Source organism: Panulirus ornatus, chromosome 18, assembly GCF_036320965.1.
Source record: "Panulirus ornatus isolate Po-2019 chromosome 18, ASM3632096v1, whole genome shotgun sequence".
NCBI lineage: Eukaryota > Metazoa > Arthropoda > Malacostraca > Decapoda > Palinuridae > Panulirus > Panulirus ornatus.
In genome coordinates, this window is record NC_092241.1 from 53,948,438 (window position 1) to 53,965,815 (window position 17,378).

The 17,378-nt window shown below is 41.9% G+C and overlaps 1 protein-coding gene across 1 annotated transcript in view; it reads right to left on the bottom strand.

The window, feature by feature from the left end:
- LOC139755104 (uncharacterized) overlaps positions 1 to 17,378 on the bottom strand; it is a 607,993-nt gene that overhangs the window by 557,584 nt on the left and 33,031 nt on the right. Inside the window, exon 2 of the mRNA XM_071673233.1 lies at positions 8,994 to 9,093. Within this exon, the coding sequence (XP_071529334.1) occupies positions 8,994 to 9,093 (100 nt within the window). The remainder of the gene's footprint in view (positions 1 to 8,993; positions 9,094 to 17,378) is intronic.

Below are 17,378 nucleotides of genomic sequence, written 5' to 3' on the forward strand. Positions count from 1 at the left end.
GGAATCACAGAAGCACCCTCGTCATTAAGAGGGATATGGCAACTAAGGCAAGACATCCTACGGAAGTAAGAAGACTCCTGAAGAAGGTGAAGCACGAGTAAGAAGACTCGTGGACGTATGGAGAGAGTCAGATGGGGGGGTTCCTCTGAGGTGACTTGCTCGGTGAGGGGGTTGTTGTTGTTGTTGTTGTTGTTGTTGTTTGTAAGACCCGGCTTTGATGAAAAAGGTGGTGGTGTTCCGGCCGAATGAATGGTGACTGAGAGCTGAGGTCGTGCTGATCTTTTGTTAAAAGGCGATAGGGAAAAAGCCTTAGATTATAGGAGTGTCAGCAGGATTCGAGGAAATAACTATATCAGGGAACAGGTGATTGACGAACTAATGCGAATCACATACGTGACAGACAACAAGACTTCAGAAAGAGGAGATGAAAGTCTAAAGAAAAAACTGAATTTCTGAGTAAACAACATCTTAGACAATATGATGTGTGGGTGTGGGCTTTAGATTTTTTGATTGCAGGAAAGCCTTTGACACTCTCCTTCCACGGGAGAGTGAGGTTGAAGCTGAGTATCCACACTGGTGTTAGAAGAGAGACAACAAACGGTGGTAAGAGAGCAGAGATCGCATGTGGGAAGAGCCACTTCGAGCTGGGTAAGGATGACACTTAGGGTTGGTTCCTCAGGACTCGGAGCTGGGACCTTTACCATTTTCTAAACTCTGCAGACGACTCACCAAAGGAAGTCGAATCGTGTCTATGTTCGATCAATAACAGACTCTGAGAAAACTGTAGTGCTATTCAAAGGCAGGTCAGTATGTAGTAGCGTTTAGCCAAAGGGCTGGTGATACTTTGGAAAATCTATACAACAAGATAGGAAAGTTGGTAAAAAAAAAAGGCAAAGTTACTACCATCAGATATGGGCAAACAATTTATAAAAATCATATGGCAAAAAATTCCTAATGTTGGCATCACATGGACCTTGTCATCAGAAAATCATATACGAATCGAAAAAAATTTCTCTACATGTAGGTCAGCGCCAAAATTGGCTTCGAAGTGAGACACTGAGATGTCTAAGATGTATAGACGGACATTCGAAACCCAAACTGAGACATGCTTCATTAGTTTGGTCTCGTCATGTGAAGAATCACGTCAGACGTACTAGAGAGATACAGAGGCATGCTACGAGGGTGCCACTCAGACTGAGAGAAATGAGTTTAAGTTGAGGATGAGAAGCCTTCAAATCTGCTCACACAGGAGGACAAGATAAGACATAACAAGGACTTTTAAAACACTCTAAAGAGCCACACAAAAGCTCTGGAAAGTCGGGGCAAAAGAGAGGAGAGAGAGAGAGAGAGAGAGAGAGAGAGAGAGAGAGAGAGAGAGAGAGAGAGAGAGAGAGAGAGAGAGAGAGAGAGAGAGACTTGAACCCAAGACCGAATAAGAACGAAGGCACGAAATGGTAGGCACCAGAAGTGAGTGGAATGAGGTAAGAAAAGAGCAGGAGAGCCAGTAATGTATACACACACACACAGGACATAAGAACAGTAGCAGTACACACGATATCCACAAAGAGATTCCACGGAGGTTCACCACAACGTTGACATACGACACTTCTTTAACGTTGGATGTGTGAATCCAGACCAAAGGGGCATAAAAGGAGAGGTAAAGGGATAAGGAAGTGTCCTGAGGGACGTTAGGAAGCAGTTCTTAAGCGACGGGAAGTTGTGAACTCATGGAAGAAGCACGGAGTGGAGGATGCAGGTCTAAGCAACACTGTAAACCTCAGAAACCCACAGAGAAAGATGTAAGGATAAGAGGCGGCTGGACCCCCTCGAGTGTACAGCTCCCACCACAGATATACTCAATAGAATTGAGTAATATAACACACACAGACACACACACACACACACACACACACACATCCACATATATATACCCCTCTAATTCAGGCATGTTTTTGTTCATGCAATGTCAGTCATTCTGTGCAACGAAAGAGGTTCTCGATGTATATATAGAGAGACAGGAGAACCCGAGGCCACAACATGAAGTAAACTACAAAACTTATTGAGTCGATGAATCAGGTAAACTGAGGGAGTAAAATGCAAACGTCCACAGCAAACAGAAGTTCAAAAAGTTCAAGATGGTAAACAAAGTTCAACTGATAGGAGCCCCCCCACCCCATCCCTGAGCGAGCGTGGAGCTCCCCTCCCCGTACAGTACAAAGAGGTAATTATAAATAGGTGATTATACACACACACACACACACACACACACACACACACACACACACACACACACCTGGCCCTTGTAGACTTACAAGCACCTTCCTCACCCCACCATGTAATGTACAGAGGGAGGGAGGGAGGGAGGAAGGGAGGGAGGTAACTAAGGCTATTCGTGGAGGGAACTCCCTCCCTGTGGACTATTGATTACGTAGCGGCTATTCATGGTCGACCTGCAGACAAAAGGGACCTCAAATTACGTATTACTGACCGCCCGAGTGGCGACATGAGCTTGGGGGAAGGGAGGGGAGGGCACGGTGTAGCAGTCCCCCCCCCCCACCCCACCCCCTTCCCTGTGGTGTCTTTGTTAGGGTGGTGGTGGTCCGGCGGCTGTTTCTGTGGTCGGCTTGGTTGCTGTGGTGATGGTGGTGGAGGAAGCAGAGTGGTCTCTGCGGTGGTGGTGGTGGTGGTGGTGGTGGTGGAGGCAGAGTGGTCTCTGTGGTGATGGTGGTGGTGGAGGCAGGGTGGTCTCTGTGGTGGTGGTGGTGGTGGAGGCAGAGTGGTCTCTGTGGTGATGGTAGTGGTGGAGGCAGAGTGGTCTCTGTGGTGATGGTCTGTTTGTTTCAGTGACGACGGGTTATTTGTTGTGGTGGCGGTAGGTTGTTACTTGTGGTGGTGGTGGTGGTCTGTTACTCGTGGTGGTGGTCTGTCTGTTACTGTGGTGGTCTGTCTGTTATTGTGATGGTCTGTCTATTACTGTGGTGGTCTGTTTGCTACTGTGGTGGTCTGTTTGCTACTGTGGTGGTCTGTCTGTTACTGTGGTGGTCTGTGTGTTATTGCAGTAACCATCTGTGACTGCGTACTGTGTGTCTTGAGCACTGGTGTGTGTCTCGCTGCCGTGAGCTGTTTGCTGCGGTGGGTGAGGTGGTCTGCTGTGTGTGGTCGGGGCTGTATGTTGTTGCAATGGTCTGTGTACCGAGGTGGTGGCGGACTACACCTTGTGGTGGTGGTGGTGGTGGTGGCGGGGGGTGGTCTTCCTCTTCCTCTTCTTCCTGCGGGGTTGGTCTGTCTGTGTCTGGTGGGGATGGTGTGTCGGTGTATCTACACCTATCCTCAAGCAAATTCATCCCTCGTGAAGTCCTAACAACTTGATCAGCCGCTCTCCTAATGACCACCCGCCCCTTAAGGACTTGGGAGGGAAAGAAGTCCTAGATCCTCTCTTGCCTCGTCCATGACATTCTCGTCAACGTTCCTCTGTGTCCTTGCGATATAGATTTAACAAAACCTACAATGGCACTGGCTCGTACCAATCTTGTTGTGGACGTCCAGTTCCCACCTTACGTCTAACACAACATGATCACTATGGTTACCTCTCTTCCAGTCGGATCTCTGACCTCCTCCTTCTGTGCCTTCCTGATGGTCTTGACCAACCAGCATACTGTTCTTGGTGTTGACGACTTCCATCCATGCCGTTAGGTGCGAAGATAAGGTATAGTAATCGTTGGTGCATCGACTCTGACTCTTATACCCTTAGCTGATGTATACATTCAACGTACTTGTGTCTCCATGACTCCCTATCTCCAGGCGAATCAAAATTCTCCAGGTCTGTTTTCTTGGAGATTATGATTCTGGTCTTTGTCATGCTTGAGACGCGAGTGCCTGGCGGCTGTAACCAACCTGATTGTTGCTGCCCGTGTTTTCAGTGCATAACCGTTGCTTCTACTGGTGTGTTCATGACATACTGAGCTTATGATAGCTAATAATGCCAAGAGTTTGGTGTTATGACAGAGCTTTCTTTACATCTACTGTAAGCACCTTTAGCTGAAGGCTTACTTTAAAGCCCCTTTGGCCATTAGAGTGGCTTGGCGGCATCCAGAACCAAAGAGACAAACTGAAAGTTTAAGACGATGGTGATCATAAGAAGAGATCTCTCTCTCGACATCTCCAAGGCTGTTCTTCTTCGTGTTGCCTCTGTCACTACCACCACGGGACTGTAGCTGCCAGTGGCACACGGACGTCAGGATCTGCTACTGAGGCAGGAGTGCACTCACTACCTCTTGTTTGTTTGTTTGTCGTCGCTGAAGACATCACCGGTACTGCGTGTGGCTTGGCGGCATCCAGAACCAAAGAGACAAACTGAAAGTTTAAGACGATGGTGATCATAAGAAGAGATCTCTCTCTCTCGACATCTCCAAGGCTGTTCTTCTTCGTGTTGCCTCTGTCACTACCACCACGGGACTGTAGCTGCCAGTGGCACACGGACGTCAGGATCTGCTACTGAGGCAGGAGTGCACTCACTACCTCTTGTTTGTTTGTTTGTCGTCGCTGAAGACATCACCGGTACTGCGTGTGATCACGATAGGCAGCCGTGTGTGTGTGTCTACATCCTTGCTGCTACTACAACCCTGTGTGTGTCTACATCCTTGCTGCTACTACAACTCTCCTCTTGCTGAGGATTAATTCTCCTAGTTACTGGGATCCTGGGATTACACTGGTCCATATTACAGTGCAATATATGTAGAGGATGCACGTAATTTCTCTGGCAGGGGGAGGACCTAGGTGTTGGGGGACACTGCCACGCTCAACTGTGGACGGCGAAGGAGGCAGCGGATGTATCCGAGATGGGATTTACGAAGGAGGGGAAAATACATTTCCCTCACTCTCGGCATTTCAACTGCAGACCCTGTGAGCAACTAGTTACCCATACCTGATCATTCGGGGCTCACAGTGGTCCACAGCTCTTTGACGGACGTTTGTACTCTTAAGACACACGTGAAGACACACACACCATCTCGGGGGTGAAGTCTTGCAGAGGATGGATCATGGCTCTGTGTGCAGTAAATGCAGTTTTTTTTTTTTTAAGCTGAACTCTGTATGCTGTGTAGGGAAGGGATGACTAACAGCGGCACGTCATCCAGCCAGCGACGGGCTGGGATATAGGAAGGTTCACTGAAGGTTCTGGATGCAGCGTGTCCGGCTGCACAACTTGTTTCGTGCGTTGAGCAAATCTCATATGAGTCCAGTGTGCCTCACGTATGAAAGTCTCGGTGGAGAACCTCATATCATTTCGGTGCGGAAAAACAAACTAGCACATGAAAGGTTGAGGATAAATGGCTTCCATATGAAAGGCTGAGGATAAATGGCTTCTATATGAAAGGTTCAGGATAAATGGCTTCCATATGAAAGGTTGAGGATAAAAGGCTTCTATATGAAAGTTTAAGGCTAAAAGGCTTCCAAAGGAATTGCAGTGCCCCTTAGCAAACACCAGTCTATAACATGCAAGACTATGTGCCAACTAATTCGTGCAAGCACGAGGGTATTCTTGCGTCAAGTTGTGTCTGCAGAAGGCAAATAAAGATATGTCTATCTCCAGGCACAGAGTTGCTACACTGAAGAACAACACTAAGGAGAGCCACCTTGGTTATGATTCACGTACAACCTCCAGAACCCCACTGTTAATACCCAGTGGAAAGCGCATGGTTTTATTGTATCAGGCACAAACGAAAGGTACACCGGGAGTGAATTAAAGTATATGGTATCAGAGTCACGTGAAACATCAGTATGATAAGAGACTGAACACCTGAGGTGACTGGGGTTATTGGAACTGGGTCTTCCAACGTTCTCAAGTACCTCAAACAGAAGCCTCCTTCATGGGCAGTTAGGGGAAGACCCCCTCAAGCCAGAGACAGTACCGTTGTTCACAGTGGGTGTAAACTGGGTTACCTGGACGTGACGAACACAATACACAGTGGTAATATGGACTCGTAACAGGATAATAGTGGAACACCGCAATGAGTTAAGTGGGAACAGGTTGGTTGGTTGGTTGGTCGGCTGGTTCGTCGGTTGGTCAAGTGGTTGGTTGGTCGGTTGGTTGGTCTGTTGGTTGGTCGGTCGGTTGGTTGATCGGCTGGTCGGTCGGTTGGTCGGTCGATCGGTGGGATGGTTGGTTGGTTGTGTCATTAAGATCGTCAACGTAAGCTACATCCACCAGCTGAAACATCTTTACCACCTTCTTCATGTGTTAAAGATAATTCTAAGACCACATACATACACTCTCTCACTGTGCATGTGACCCCATGATGTGTGGTAACATATCATTCTGTCTGAGGCAGAGATAAGTTTACCAAACTTGAAATGTAAAAACTAAGTATGTTTGTATTTTCTAGAAAACGAGATTTCGATTTTAAGCGTGTATCTACTGGCCTTACAGTTATTTATCACGATTTACAGTTTACTTTTAAATGCTATATCATAAAACCTACACCAATACCTTAAATTCTAAGTAGTAGTATTACCTGAATAACATTGAATTCTATGAAACAGAATTCCTACAAGAACTACCGCGGTGTCTTGTATATCAAGACGTATCCCACCACATCCCTTCATATATATATATTGCGCGAGTATACAACATTTTGTGCCTCACTCAATAAATAGTCGCACGATCAACTCTGGCGGAAACCAGGACACTCCTCCTCCGACCTGTGTTGTAAACTATAACACTGCAGGTAAGGGTGAGCTCTCTCTCTCTCTCTCTCTCTCTCTCTCTCTCTCTCTCTCTCTCTCTCTCTCTCTCTTAGCTTCCTTATCATACTCTTTTTTTTCTTCCGGCAGCTTTATTCCATATTTGTGTTTATTTCCCTTTTTCGTAATTTCTCTCCCATCGTAAATGATGGGGGGGAAAAAAAAAGCTTTTGTGACTATAATTCTGACACGCTGGTACATAAACTAACTTTCGCGTTTATAATTATTATTATTATTATTATCATTATTACTATTATCATTATCATCATTATTATTACCATTACTATTATTATAATCATTATTATTAACATTATCATTATTTTTTTTTTTTTTTTTTTATACTTTGTCGCTGTCTCCCGCGTTTGCGAGGTAGCGCAAGGAAACAGACGAAAGAAATGGCCCAACCCCCCCCCCCATACACATGTACATACACACGTCCACACACGCAAATATACATACCTACACAGCTTTCCATGGTTTACCCCAGACGCTTCACATGCCTTGATTCAATCCACTGACAGCACGTCAACCCCTGTATACCACATCGCTCCAATTCACTCTATTCCTTGCCCTCCTTTCACCCTCCTGCATGTTCAGGCCCCGATCACACAAAATCTTTTTCACTCCATCTTTCCACCTCCAATTTGGTCTCCCTCTTCTCCTCGTTCCCTCCACCTCCGACACATATATCCTCTTGGTCAATCTTTCCTCACTCATTCTCTCCATGTGCCCAAACCATTTCAAAACACCCTCTTCTGCTCTCTCAACCACGCTCTTTTTATTTCCACACATCTCTCTTACCCTTACGTTACTTACTCGATCAAACCACCTCACACCACACATTGTCCTCAAACATCTCATTTCCAGCACATCCATCCTCCTGCGCACAACTCTATCCATAGCCCACGCCTCGCAACCATACAACATTGTTGGAACCACTATTCCTTCAAACATACCCATTTTTGCTTTCCGAGATAATGTTCTCGACTTCCACACATTTTTCAAGGCTCCCAAAATTTTCGCCCCCTCCCCCACCCTATGATCCACTTCCGCTTCCATGGTTCCATCCGCTGACAGATCCACTCCCAGATATCTAAAACACTTCACTTCCTCCAGTTTTTCTCCATTCAAACTCACCTCCCAATTGACTTGACCCTCAACCCTACTGTACCTAATAACCTTGCTCTTATTCACATTTACTCTTAACTTTCTTCTTCCACACACTTTACCAAACTCAGTCACCAGCTTCTGCAGTTTCTCACATGAATCAGCCACCAGCGCTGTATCATCAGCGAACAACAACTGACTCACTTCCCAAGCTCTCTCATCCCCAACAGACTTCATACTTGCCCCTCTTTCCAGGACTCTTGCATTTACCTCCCTAACAACCCCATCCATAAACAAATTAAACAACCATGGAGACATCACACACCCCTGCCGCAAACCTACATTCACTGAGAACCAATCACTTTCCTCTCTTCCTACACGTACACATGCCTTACATCCTCGATAAAAACTTTTCACTGCTTCTAACAACTTGCCTCCCACATTATCATTATTATAATCATTATTATTATTATCATTATTATTGTTATTATCATTAATGCTGTTGTTGTTGTTATTATTGATTCGCAAGTAAAGGATTTAAATTTTTTTTTCCGACTTCTTGGTTCCAAGGCAGATACGGACTTCGCGTTTCCCACCACTATTTTTCATGGTCTAAATTTTGGCTTAAATCGATGGAAATTCCTAAAAAGAAAAAATTATTCAGTGTGTTCCTCCAATAAAACAGACTAAATCTTATATCAAAAACAAATAGAAATGTGTGTGAAGGTAACATCCAACATCCCGTTATATGTAAAAAGAAAAAAGAAATATAACTTATTAACTTGTCATAGAATTTTTAAAAAATTGATACCACGTACTAGATGGCTCGGAATTAACCTTTGGGATACGTGTGCTTTAATTTGGGAACCAATACCTCGGGGGTTTAACAGTCCACGACCTATGAGGAAGGTCATTTGGGCCTATACAGTAACGGAGGCCATTCGTACGCCAACGAATATACCCATTCCTTTCCTGCCAATTCGTCTTCCTAGAATATCATAAATTTATGTAAAAAATAACACTTTATGACTTTTCTCGGAGCTAAATCTTATCGTTCAACATTCAATTTAAATTTTGTAAATATTTCTATATGATTATCTATCTACTTTTAAGCCATGCACTTGTACAGAAGATGGGAAACTTACCTGAAGAAGATGGGTGTCTAAGTCTTCGTGGAGGGGTAGGGAGGAACCACTACCAAGGTTTCTCCAGCCTTCAAGCGTCCTGGGCAACGGTAGATGGTCACTGGGGAAGAAAAGAATACTTCGATGATGACGCATCTACTCGACATGTTTGTTTTAGGATCGTATCAAAGATGCCATTCATTTCAACCTATCATCATTTAAGTTTCTATGGAGGTTGTAAGGATATGAATCCAACTGGAGTATGTTGTGCCCATAGTACATGTCATAAGATTATCATGAATATAATCATGTTATTATCATAATAGTTATCATCATTATCAATATTATTATCACTGTCATTATTACCATTATCATTACCATTATATTATTATCATTATTATTATCATAACAATCATTATCATTATTATTATTATCATTATTATTATTATTATTTACACCAACCAAGAAACCACTACAGTTTTGAATAAGACCATTACATATTACTCCCTCTTTATCATCTTATCAACATAGATGTATATTTCTTTGCATAATACAAGGCTCTTTAACATTCCAATGTAAATGTTCACATTCAAACTGGCATGTTAAGAGATTTCACCTCACGGAAAGAATCTTGAATTTCCATCAACTGCAGATGATAAGACGAAATGAATCACATACCGAGACTGTTCAATATGTACGCGCGATTTCTGGTTTCATCCGGAACAATGCGTGTGGAATGAATGCCAATACATCCATGCCAGAGAGGGGAGAGTCATCCTCCTCAGAGATAAACAAATATACTGACTAAGAATCGCAATTTCCATGGAATATGAAATTATGTTATTCAGCTGTAGAAATGAATGTGGGAAGTTGACATTAAATAGGAGTATCACACACACACACATTATATATATATATATATATATATATATATATATATATATATATATATATATATATATATATATATATATATATATATATATATATATATATATATATTCCTATGAGTCCACGGGGAAAATGAAACGCGGAATGTTCCCAAGTGCACTTTCGTGTAATAATCACATCATCAGGGGAGACACAAGAGAGAAATATAACAGTAGATATACATCGAAGAGACGAAGCTAAGATGCCATTTGGTAAACTTGTGATTGTCCAAAACATGTTTTGGACAATCACAAGTTTACCAAATGGCTTCTTAGCTTCGTCTCTTCGATGTATATCTACTGACTGTTATATTTCTCTCTTGTGTCTCCCCTGATGATGTGATTATTACACGAAAGTGCACTTGGGAACTTTTCGTGTTTCATTTTCCCCGTGGACTCAGGAATATCTTGATCACGCGCAAAATTGTGATCCTTTCCAATATATATATATATATATATATATATATATATATATATATATATATATATATATATATATATATATATATATATATATAAGGTAAGAGAGAGTAGTTGCATATTGAGGAGTATGTATGAGAGAGCTGAAGCTGGTGTTCTGACACGGTATGGACATATGGACAGGATGAGTGAGGATAGAATGACAAAGAGGGTACGCATATCAGAAGTGGAGGGAACAAGGAAAAAGGGAAAACCAAGGAGGTGGAAGGATGTTCGGAAGATGCTCTGAAGGCTCGGGGTCTGAATATGCAGGAGGGTGCGAGGTGTGCAAGGGATAGCTCCATCTTTCCAAATTCGCCTCAGTTTCTCCACTCTTCTTCCCTCTACTTATGACATCTAAACCGTCTTGGTTAACCCCTCCTCACTCATCCTCTCCTTGTGTCCGAACATTTCAATACACCTTCTTCAGCTCTTTCATACATACTCCTCATACTACCACCTCTCTCTCTCTCTCTCTCTCTCTCTCTCTCTCTCTCTCTCTCTCTCTCTCTCTCTCTCTCTCTCTCTCTCCTAAACTTCAAAAGCCTTCATCCAACCCCCATTAAACTCTCACTTATATAGTGTGACTTTGCCTACAGAAACGTTTGAAATACGGCCTATCTCAGCTCGTGGAAAAGGAGTGGTATATATAACAAATCTAACTGGGAATTACTGCAGGAAAATCAAGGGGAAACACCAACCCTACCGAGTGACATAACTATACACAAGTAAGTATCATGAGAGACTTGAGACACTCACATTACATGCCAAGCTTAGCGTAATGAAGGGCAGGGAGCTGATTTCTCATAATCCTCTTACATAAGCAGCGTCTGAGGCAAGTTATTAGATCCCTACCATCACCCATTAGACAAATGGAACGGCATCAAAATTAATGAACTGTGTAATACAAGAAATGGTGCTTCTAAAGCTGTCTCGGCATCTTGCACCGGAGCTACGTCTCCTCCTTGTATATCAACTGACTGTCCTACGTCTTCTATCTCATTCTTGCATCCCCGCCCAGACAATGTGATCATTATACGAAAAAGCACTTGGGAACATTTTCCTCGTGTCTTTATCCATACACTAGATCACGCGCACCACTGTGACCTCTTACAATATATATATATATATATATATATATATATATATATATATATATATATATATATATATATATATATATATATTTTTTTTTTTTTTTTTTTTATACTTTGTCGCTGTCTCCCGCGTTTGCGAGGTAGCGCAAGGAAACAGACGAAAGAAATGGCCCAACCCCCCCCCCCTCCCCATACACATGTACATACACACGTCCACACACGCAAATATACATACCTACACCGCTTTCCATGGTTTACCCCAGACGCTTCACATGCCTTGATTCACTCCACTGACAGCACGTCAACCCCGGTATACCACATCGCTCCAATTCACTCTATTCCTTGCCCTCCTTACACCCTCCTGCATGTTCAGGCCCCGATCACACAAAATCTTTTTCACTCCATCTTTCCACCTCCAATTTGGTCTCCCTCTTCTCCTCGTTCCCTCAACCTCCGACACATATATCCTCTTGGTCAATCTTTCCTCACTCATTCTCTCCATGTGCCCAAACCATTTCAAAACACCCTCTTCTGCTCTCTCAACCACGCTCTTTTTATTTCCACACATCTCTCTTACCCTTACGTTACTTACTCGATCAAACCACCTCACACCACACATTGTCCTCAAACATCTCATTTCCAGCACATCCATCCTCCTGCGCACAACTCCATCCACAGCCCACGCCTCGCAACCATACAACATTGTTGGAACCACTATTCCTTCAAACATACCCATTTTTGCTTTCCGAGATAATGTTCTCGACTTCCACACATTTTTCAAGGCTCCCAAAATTTTCGCCCCCTCCCCCACCCTATGATCCACTTCCGCTTCCATGGTTCCATCCGCTGACAGATCCACTCCCAGATATCTAAAACACTTCACTTCCTCCAGTTTTTCTCCATTCAAACTCACCTCCCAATTGACTTGACCCTCAACCCTACTGTACCTAATAACCTTGCTCTTATTCACATTCACTCTTAACTTTCTTCTTCCACACACTTTACCAAACTCAGTCACCAGCTTCTGCAGTTTCTCACATGAATCAGCCACCAGCGCTGTATCATCAGCGAACAACAACTGACTCACTTCCCAAGCTCTCTCATCCCCAACAGACTTCATACTTGCCCCTCTTTCCAGGACTCTTGCATTTACCTCCCTAACAACCCATCCATAAACAAATTAAACAACCATGGAGACATCACACACCCCTGCCGCAAACCTACATTCACTGAGAACCAATCACTTTCCTCTCTTCCTACACGTACACATGCCTTACATCCTCGATAAAAACTTTTCACTGCTTCTAACAACTTGCCTCCTTCTTGGTTCCAAGGCAGATACGGACTTCGCTTTTCCCCCACCACTTTTTTTTCATGGCTAAATTTGGCTTAAATCGAGGGAAAATTCCCTAAAAAGAAAAAATTATTGTGTTTTTCCTCCAATAAAAACAGACAAAAACTTAATCAAAAACAAAAAAAAAAGGGTGTGAAGGTAACACCCAACATCCTTTTAATGTAAAAAAAAAAAAAGAAATTAACTTATTAAATTTGTCATAGAATTTTTAAAAAATTGATACCACGTACTAGATGGCTCGGAATTAACCTTTGGGATAGTGTTTTTTAATTTGGGAACCAATCCCTCGGGGGTTTAACAGTCCACGACCTATAGGAAGGTCTTTTGGGGCCTTCAGTAACGGAGGCCATTCGTACGCCAAGAATATACCCATTCCTTCCCCGCCAATTGTCTTCCTGGGAATTCATAAATTTAGTAAAAAATAAACTTTATGATTTTTTCTGGGGATAAATCTTATCGTTCAACATTAAATTTTAAATTTTGAAAATTTTTTATTGATTTTTATCTTTTAAGCATGATTTGTACGAGAGGGGAAATTCCCGAAGAAGATGGTGTCAAGTCTTCTGGAGGGGTGGGGGGAACCACTCCCAAAGGTTTCCCCCAGCCTTAAAGCGTCCGGGAAACGGTAGATGGTCAGGGGGAAGAAAAAAAATACTTGTGATGAGCATCTCTCGACATGTTTGTTTTAGGATCGTATAAAAGTCCCATTCATTTAAACCCTATCATCTTTTAAGTTTCTATGGAGGTTGTAAGGATATGAATCCAACTGGGTATGTTGTCCCCATGTACATGTAAAAGTTTATCATAAATAAAATCATGTTATTTCAAAATGTTTTCATCTTTTAAATATTAATCCTGCCCCATTTCCATTATCATTCCATTATATTATTATCTTATTATTATCAAAAAATTTATTACTTTAAATTTTTATTTCATTTTTATTATTATATTATTATTATTATCATTTATTTTTTTATCAAATTATTTTTATTTACACCAACCAAAAAACCCAAATTTTTGATAAGCCCATTACATATTACTCCCTTTTATCATCTTATCAAACATAGATGTTTTTTTTTTTGCTAATACAAGGCTTTTAAAAATTCCAATGTAAATGTTCACATTCAAACTGGAGTTAAGAGATTTTCCCTCACGGAAAGAACTTGAATTTCATCAACTGCAAGAAAAGACGAAATGAATCAATACGAGACTGTTCAATATGTCCGCGATTTCTGGTTTTCACCCGGAACAATGCGTGGGGAATGAAGCCAATACATCCATCCAGAGGGGGAGAGTCACCTCCTCAGAGAGATAAAAAAATTTTATACATACTGATAAGAATCGCAATTTTCCAGGAATAAGAAATAGTTTTCGGCTGTAAAAGAATGGGGAAGTTGACATTAAATAGGGGTATCACCACCCAACATATATATAAAATATATATATTATATAAAAAATATATATATTAAAAATATATATTTAATATAAAATATTATTATATTATAATATATATATATATAATCTATGAGTCACGGGGAAAAGAAACGCGGAATTTTCCCAAGTCACTTTCGTGTAATAACAATCATCAGGGGAGACAAAGAGAGAAATAAACAGTAGATAAATCGAAGAGACGAAGCTAAGATGCCTTTGGGAAAAATTTGATTGCCAAACATTTTTTGGACAATAAATTTTACCAAAGGCTTCTTAGCTTCGTCTTTTCGATGTATATCTACTGATGTTATATTTCTCTCTTGTGTCTCCCCTGATGATGTGATTTTACACGAAAAGGGATTGGGAAATTTTCGTGTTTCATTTCCCCGTGGACTCAGGAATTCTTGACACGCGCAAAAATTTTGTCCTTTTCCCAAAATATATAATATATAATATATATATATATTTTTAATATAATTATAAAATAATATTAATATTTTAAAAAAGGAAAGAAGAGTAGTTTCATATTGAGGAGTATGTATGGGGAAGCTGAAGCTGGGTTCTGACACGGTAGGACATATGGACAGGGGGAGTGAGGATAAATGACAAAAAGGGTACGCATATCAGAAGTGGAGGGAAAAAGGAAAAAGGGAAAACCCAAAGGGGGTGGAGGATGTTCGGAAAGATGCTCTGAAAGGGTCGGGTTGAATATGCAGGGGGTGCGAGGTGTGCAAGGGGTAGCTCCATCTTTTCCCAAAACGCCTAGTTTTCCCCTCTTCTTCCCCCTCTTATGAATCTAACCGTCTTGGTTTCCCCTCCTCATCATCTCTCCTTTTGTCCCAAATTTCAATACACCTTTTTCAGTCTTTCTACATACTCCCCTACTACCACCTCTCTCTTCTTCTCTCTCTCCTCTCCTCCCTTCTCTCTCTCTCCCTTTTTCCCCTTCCCCCTCTCCTCCTTCCCAAACTTCAAAAGCCTTCACCCAACCCCCATTAAAATCTCACTTATATGTGTGCTTTGCCCACAGAAACGTTTGAAATACGGCCTATCTCGCTCTGGAAAAGGAGTGGTATATTAACAAATTTAATGGGAATTCTGCAGGAAAATTTAAGGGGAAACCCAAACCCACCGAGGAATAAATATACACAAAAAGTATCTGGGAAAACTTGGCACTCCATTACATGGGCCAAACTTACGTAATGAAGGGGGGAGTGATTTTCTAATCCTCTTCAAAACGCGCTGAAAGGAAGTTAAGTTTTCCCCCCATCACCCATTAGACAAATGGAACGGATAAAAATTTAAAATGAACTGTGTAATCAAGAAATGGTGCTTCTAAAGCGTCCGCATCTTCAGGAGCACGTCCCCTTTTGTAACAACTGACTGTCCACTCTTCTATCTCATTCTTGCATCCCCCCCAGACAATGTGATCATTATACGAAAAAGCATTTTGGGGAACATTTTCCTCGTGTCTTTATCCATACACTAGATCACGCGCACACTGTACCTCTTACAATATATTATTATTTTATATATATATATATTATATATATAATATATATATATATAATATAATATAATATTTTTTTTTTTTTTTTTTTTTTTTTATACTTTGTCGCTGTCTCCCGCGTTTGCGAGGTAGCGAAAGGGAAACAGACGAAAGAAATGGCCCAACCCCCCCCCCCCCCATACACATGTACATACACACGTCCACAAAAACGCAAATAACATACCTACAAAAGCTTTCCATGGTTTACCCCAGACGCTTCACATGCCTTGATTCATCCACTGACAGCACGTCAACCCCGGTATAACCACATCGCTCCAATTCACTCTATTCCTTGCCCTCCTTACACCCTCCTGCATGTTCAGGCCCCGATCACACAAAATCTTTTTCACTCCATCTTTCCACCTCCAATTTGGTCTCCCTCTTCTCCTCGTTCCCTCCAACCTCCGACACATATATCCTCTTGGTCAATTTTTCCTCACTCATTCTCTCCATGTGCCCAAACCATTTCAAAACACCCTCTTCTGCTCTCTCAACCACGCTCTTTTTATTTCCAAAACATCTCTCTTACCCTTACGTTACTTACTCGATCAAACCACTCACACCACACATTGTCCTAAAACATCTCATTTCCAGCACATCCATCCTCCTGCGCACAACTCCACCCACACCACGCCTCGCAACCATACAACATTTTTGGGAAACCCAAACTATTCCTCAAACATACCCTTTTTTGCTTTCCGAGATAATTTTTCTCGACTTCCACACATTTTTCAAGGCTCCCAAATTTTCGCCCCCTCCCCCACCCTATGATCCACTTCCGCTTCCATGGTTCCATCCGCTGACAGATCCACTCCCAGATATCTAAAACACTTCACTTCCTCCATTTTTCTCCATTCAAACTCACCTCCCAATTGACTTGACCTCACCCTACTGTACCTAATAACCTTGCTCTTATTCACATTCATCTTAACTTTCTTCTTCCACACACTTTACCAAACTCAGTCACCAGCTTCTGCAGTTTCTCACATGAATCAGCCACCAGCGCTGTATCATCAGCGAACAACAACTGACTCACTTCCCAAGCTCTCTCATCCCCAACAGACTTCATACTTGCCCCTCTTTTCCAGGAACTGTTGCATTTACCTCCCTAACAACCCCATCCATAAACAAATTAAACAACCATGGAGACATCACACACCCCTGCCGCAAACCTACATTCACTGAGAACCAATCACTTTCCTCTCTTCCTACCACGTACACATGCCTTACATCCTCGATAAAAACTTTTCACTGCTTCTAACAACTTGCCTCCCACACCATATATTCTTAATACCTTCCACAGAGCATCTCTATCAACTCTATCATATGCCTTCTCCAGATCCATAAATGCTACATACAAATCCATTTGCTTTTCTAAGTATTTTCTCACATACATTCTCAAGCAAACACTGATCACACATCCTCTACCCTTCGAAACCGCACTGCTCTTCCCCAATCCCGATGCTCTGGGACATGCCTTCACCACTCAATCATACCTCTCAATCAATATATCTAAATATATATATATAATTTATTATATATATATATATATATATATATAATATATATATATATATATATATATAT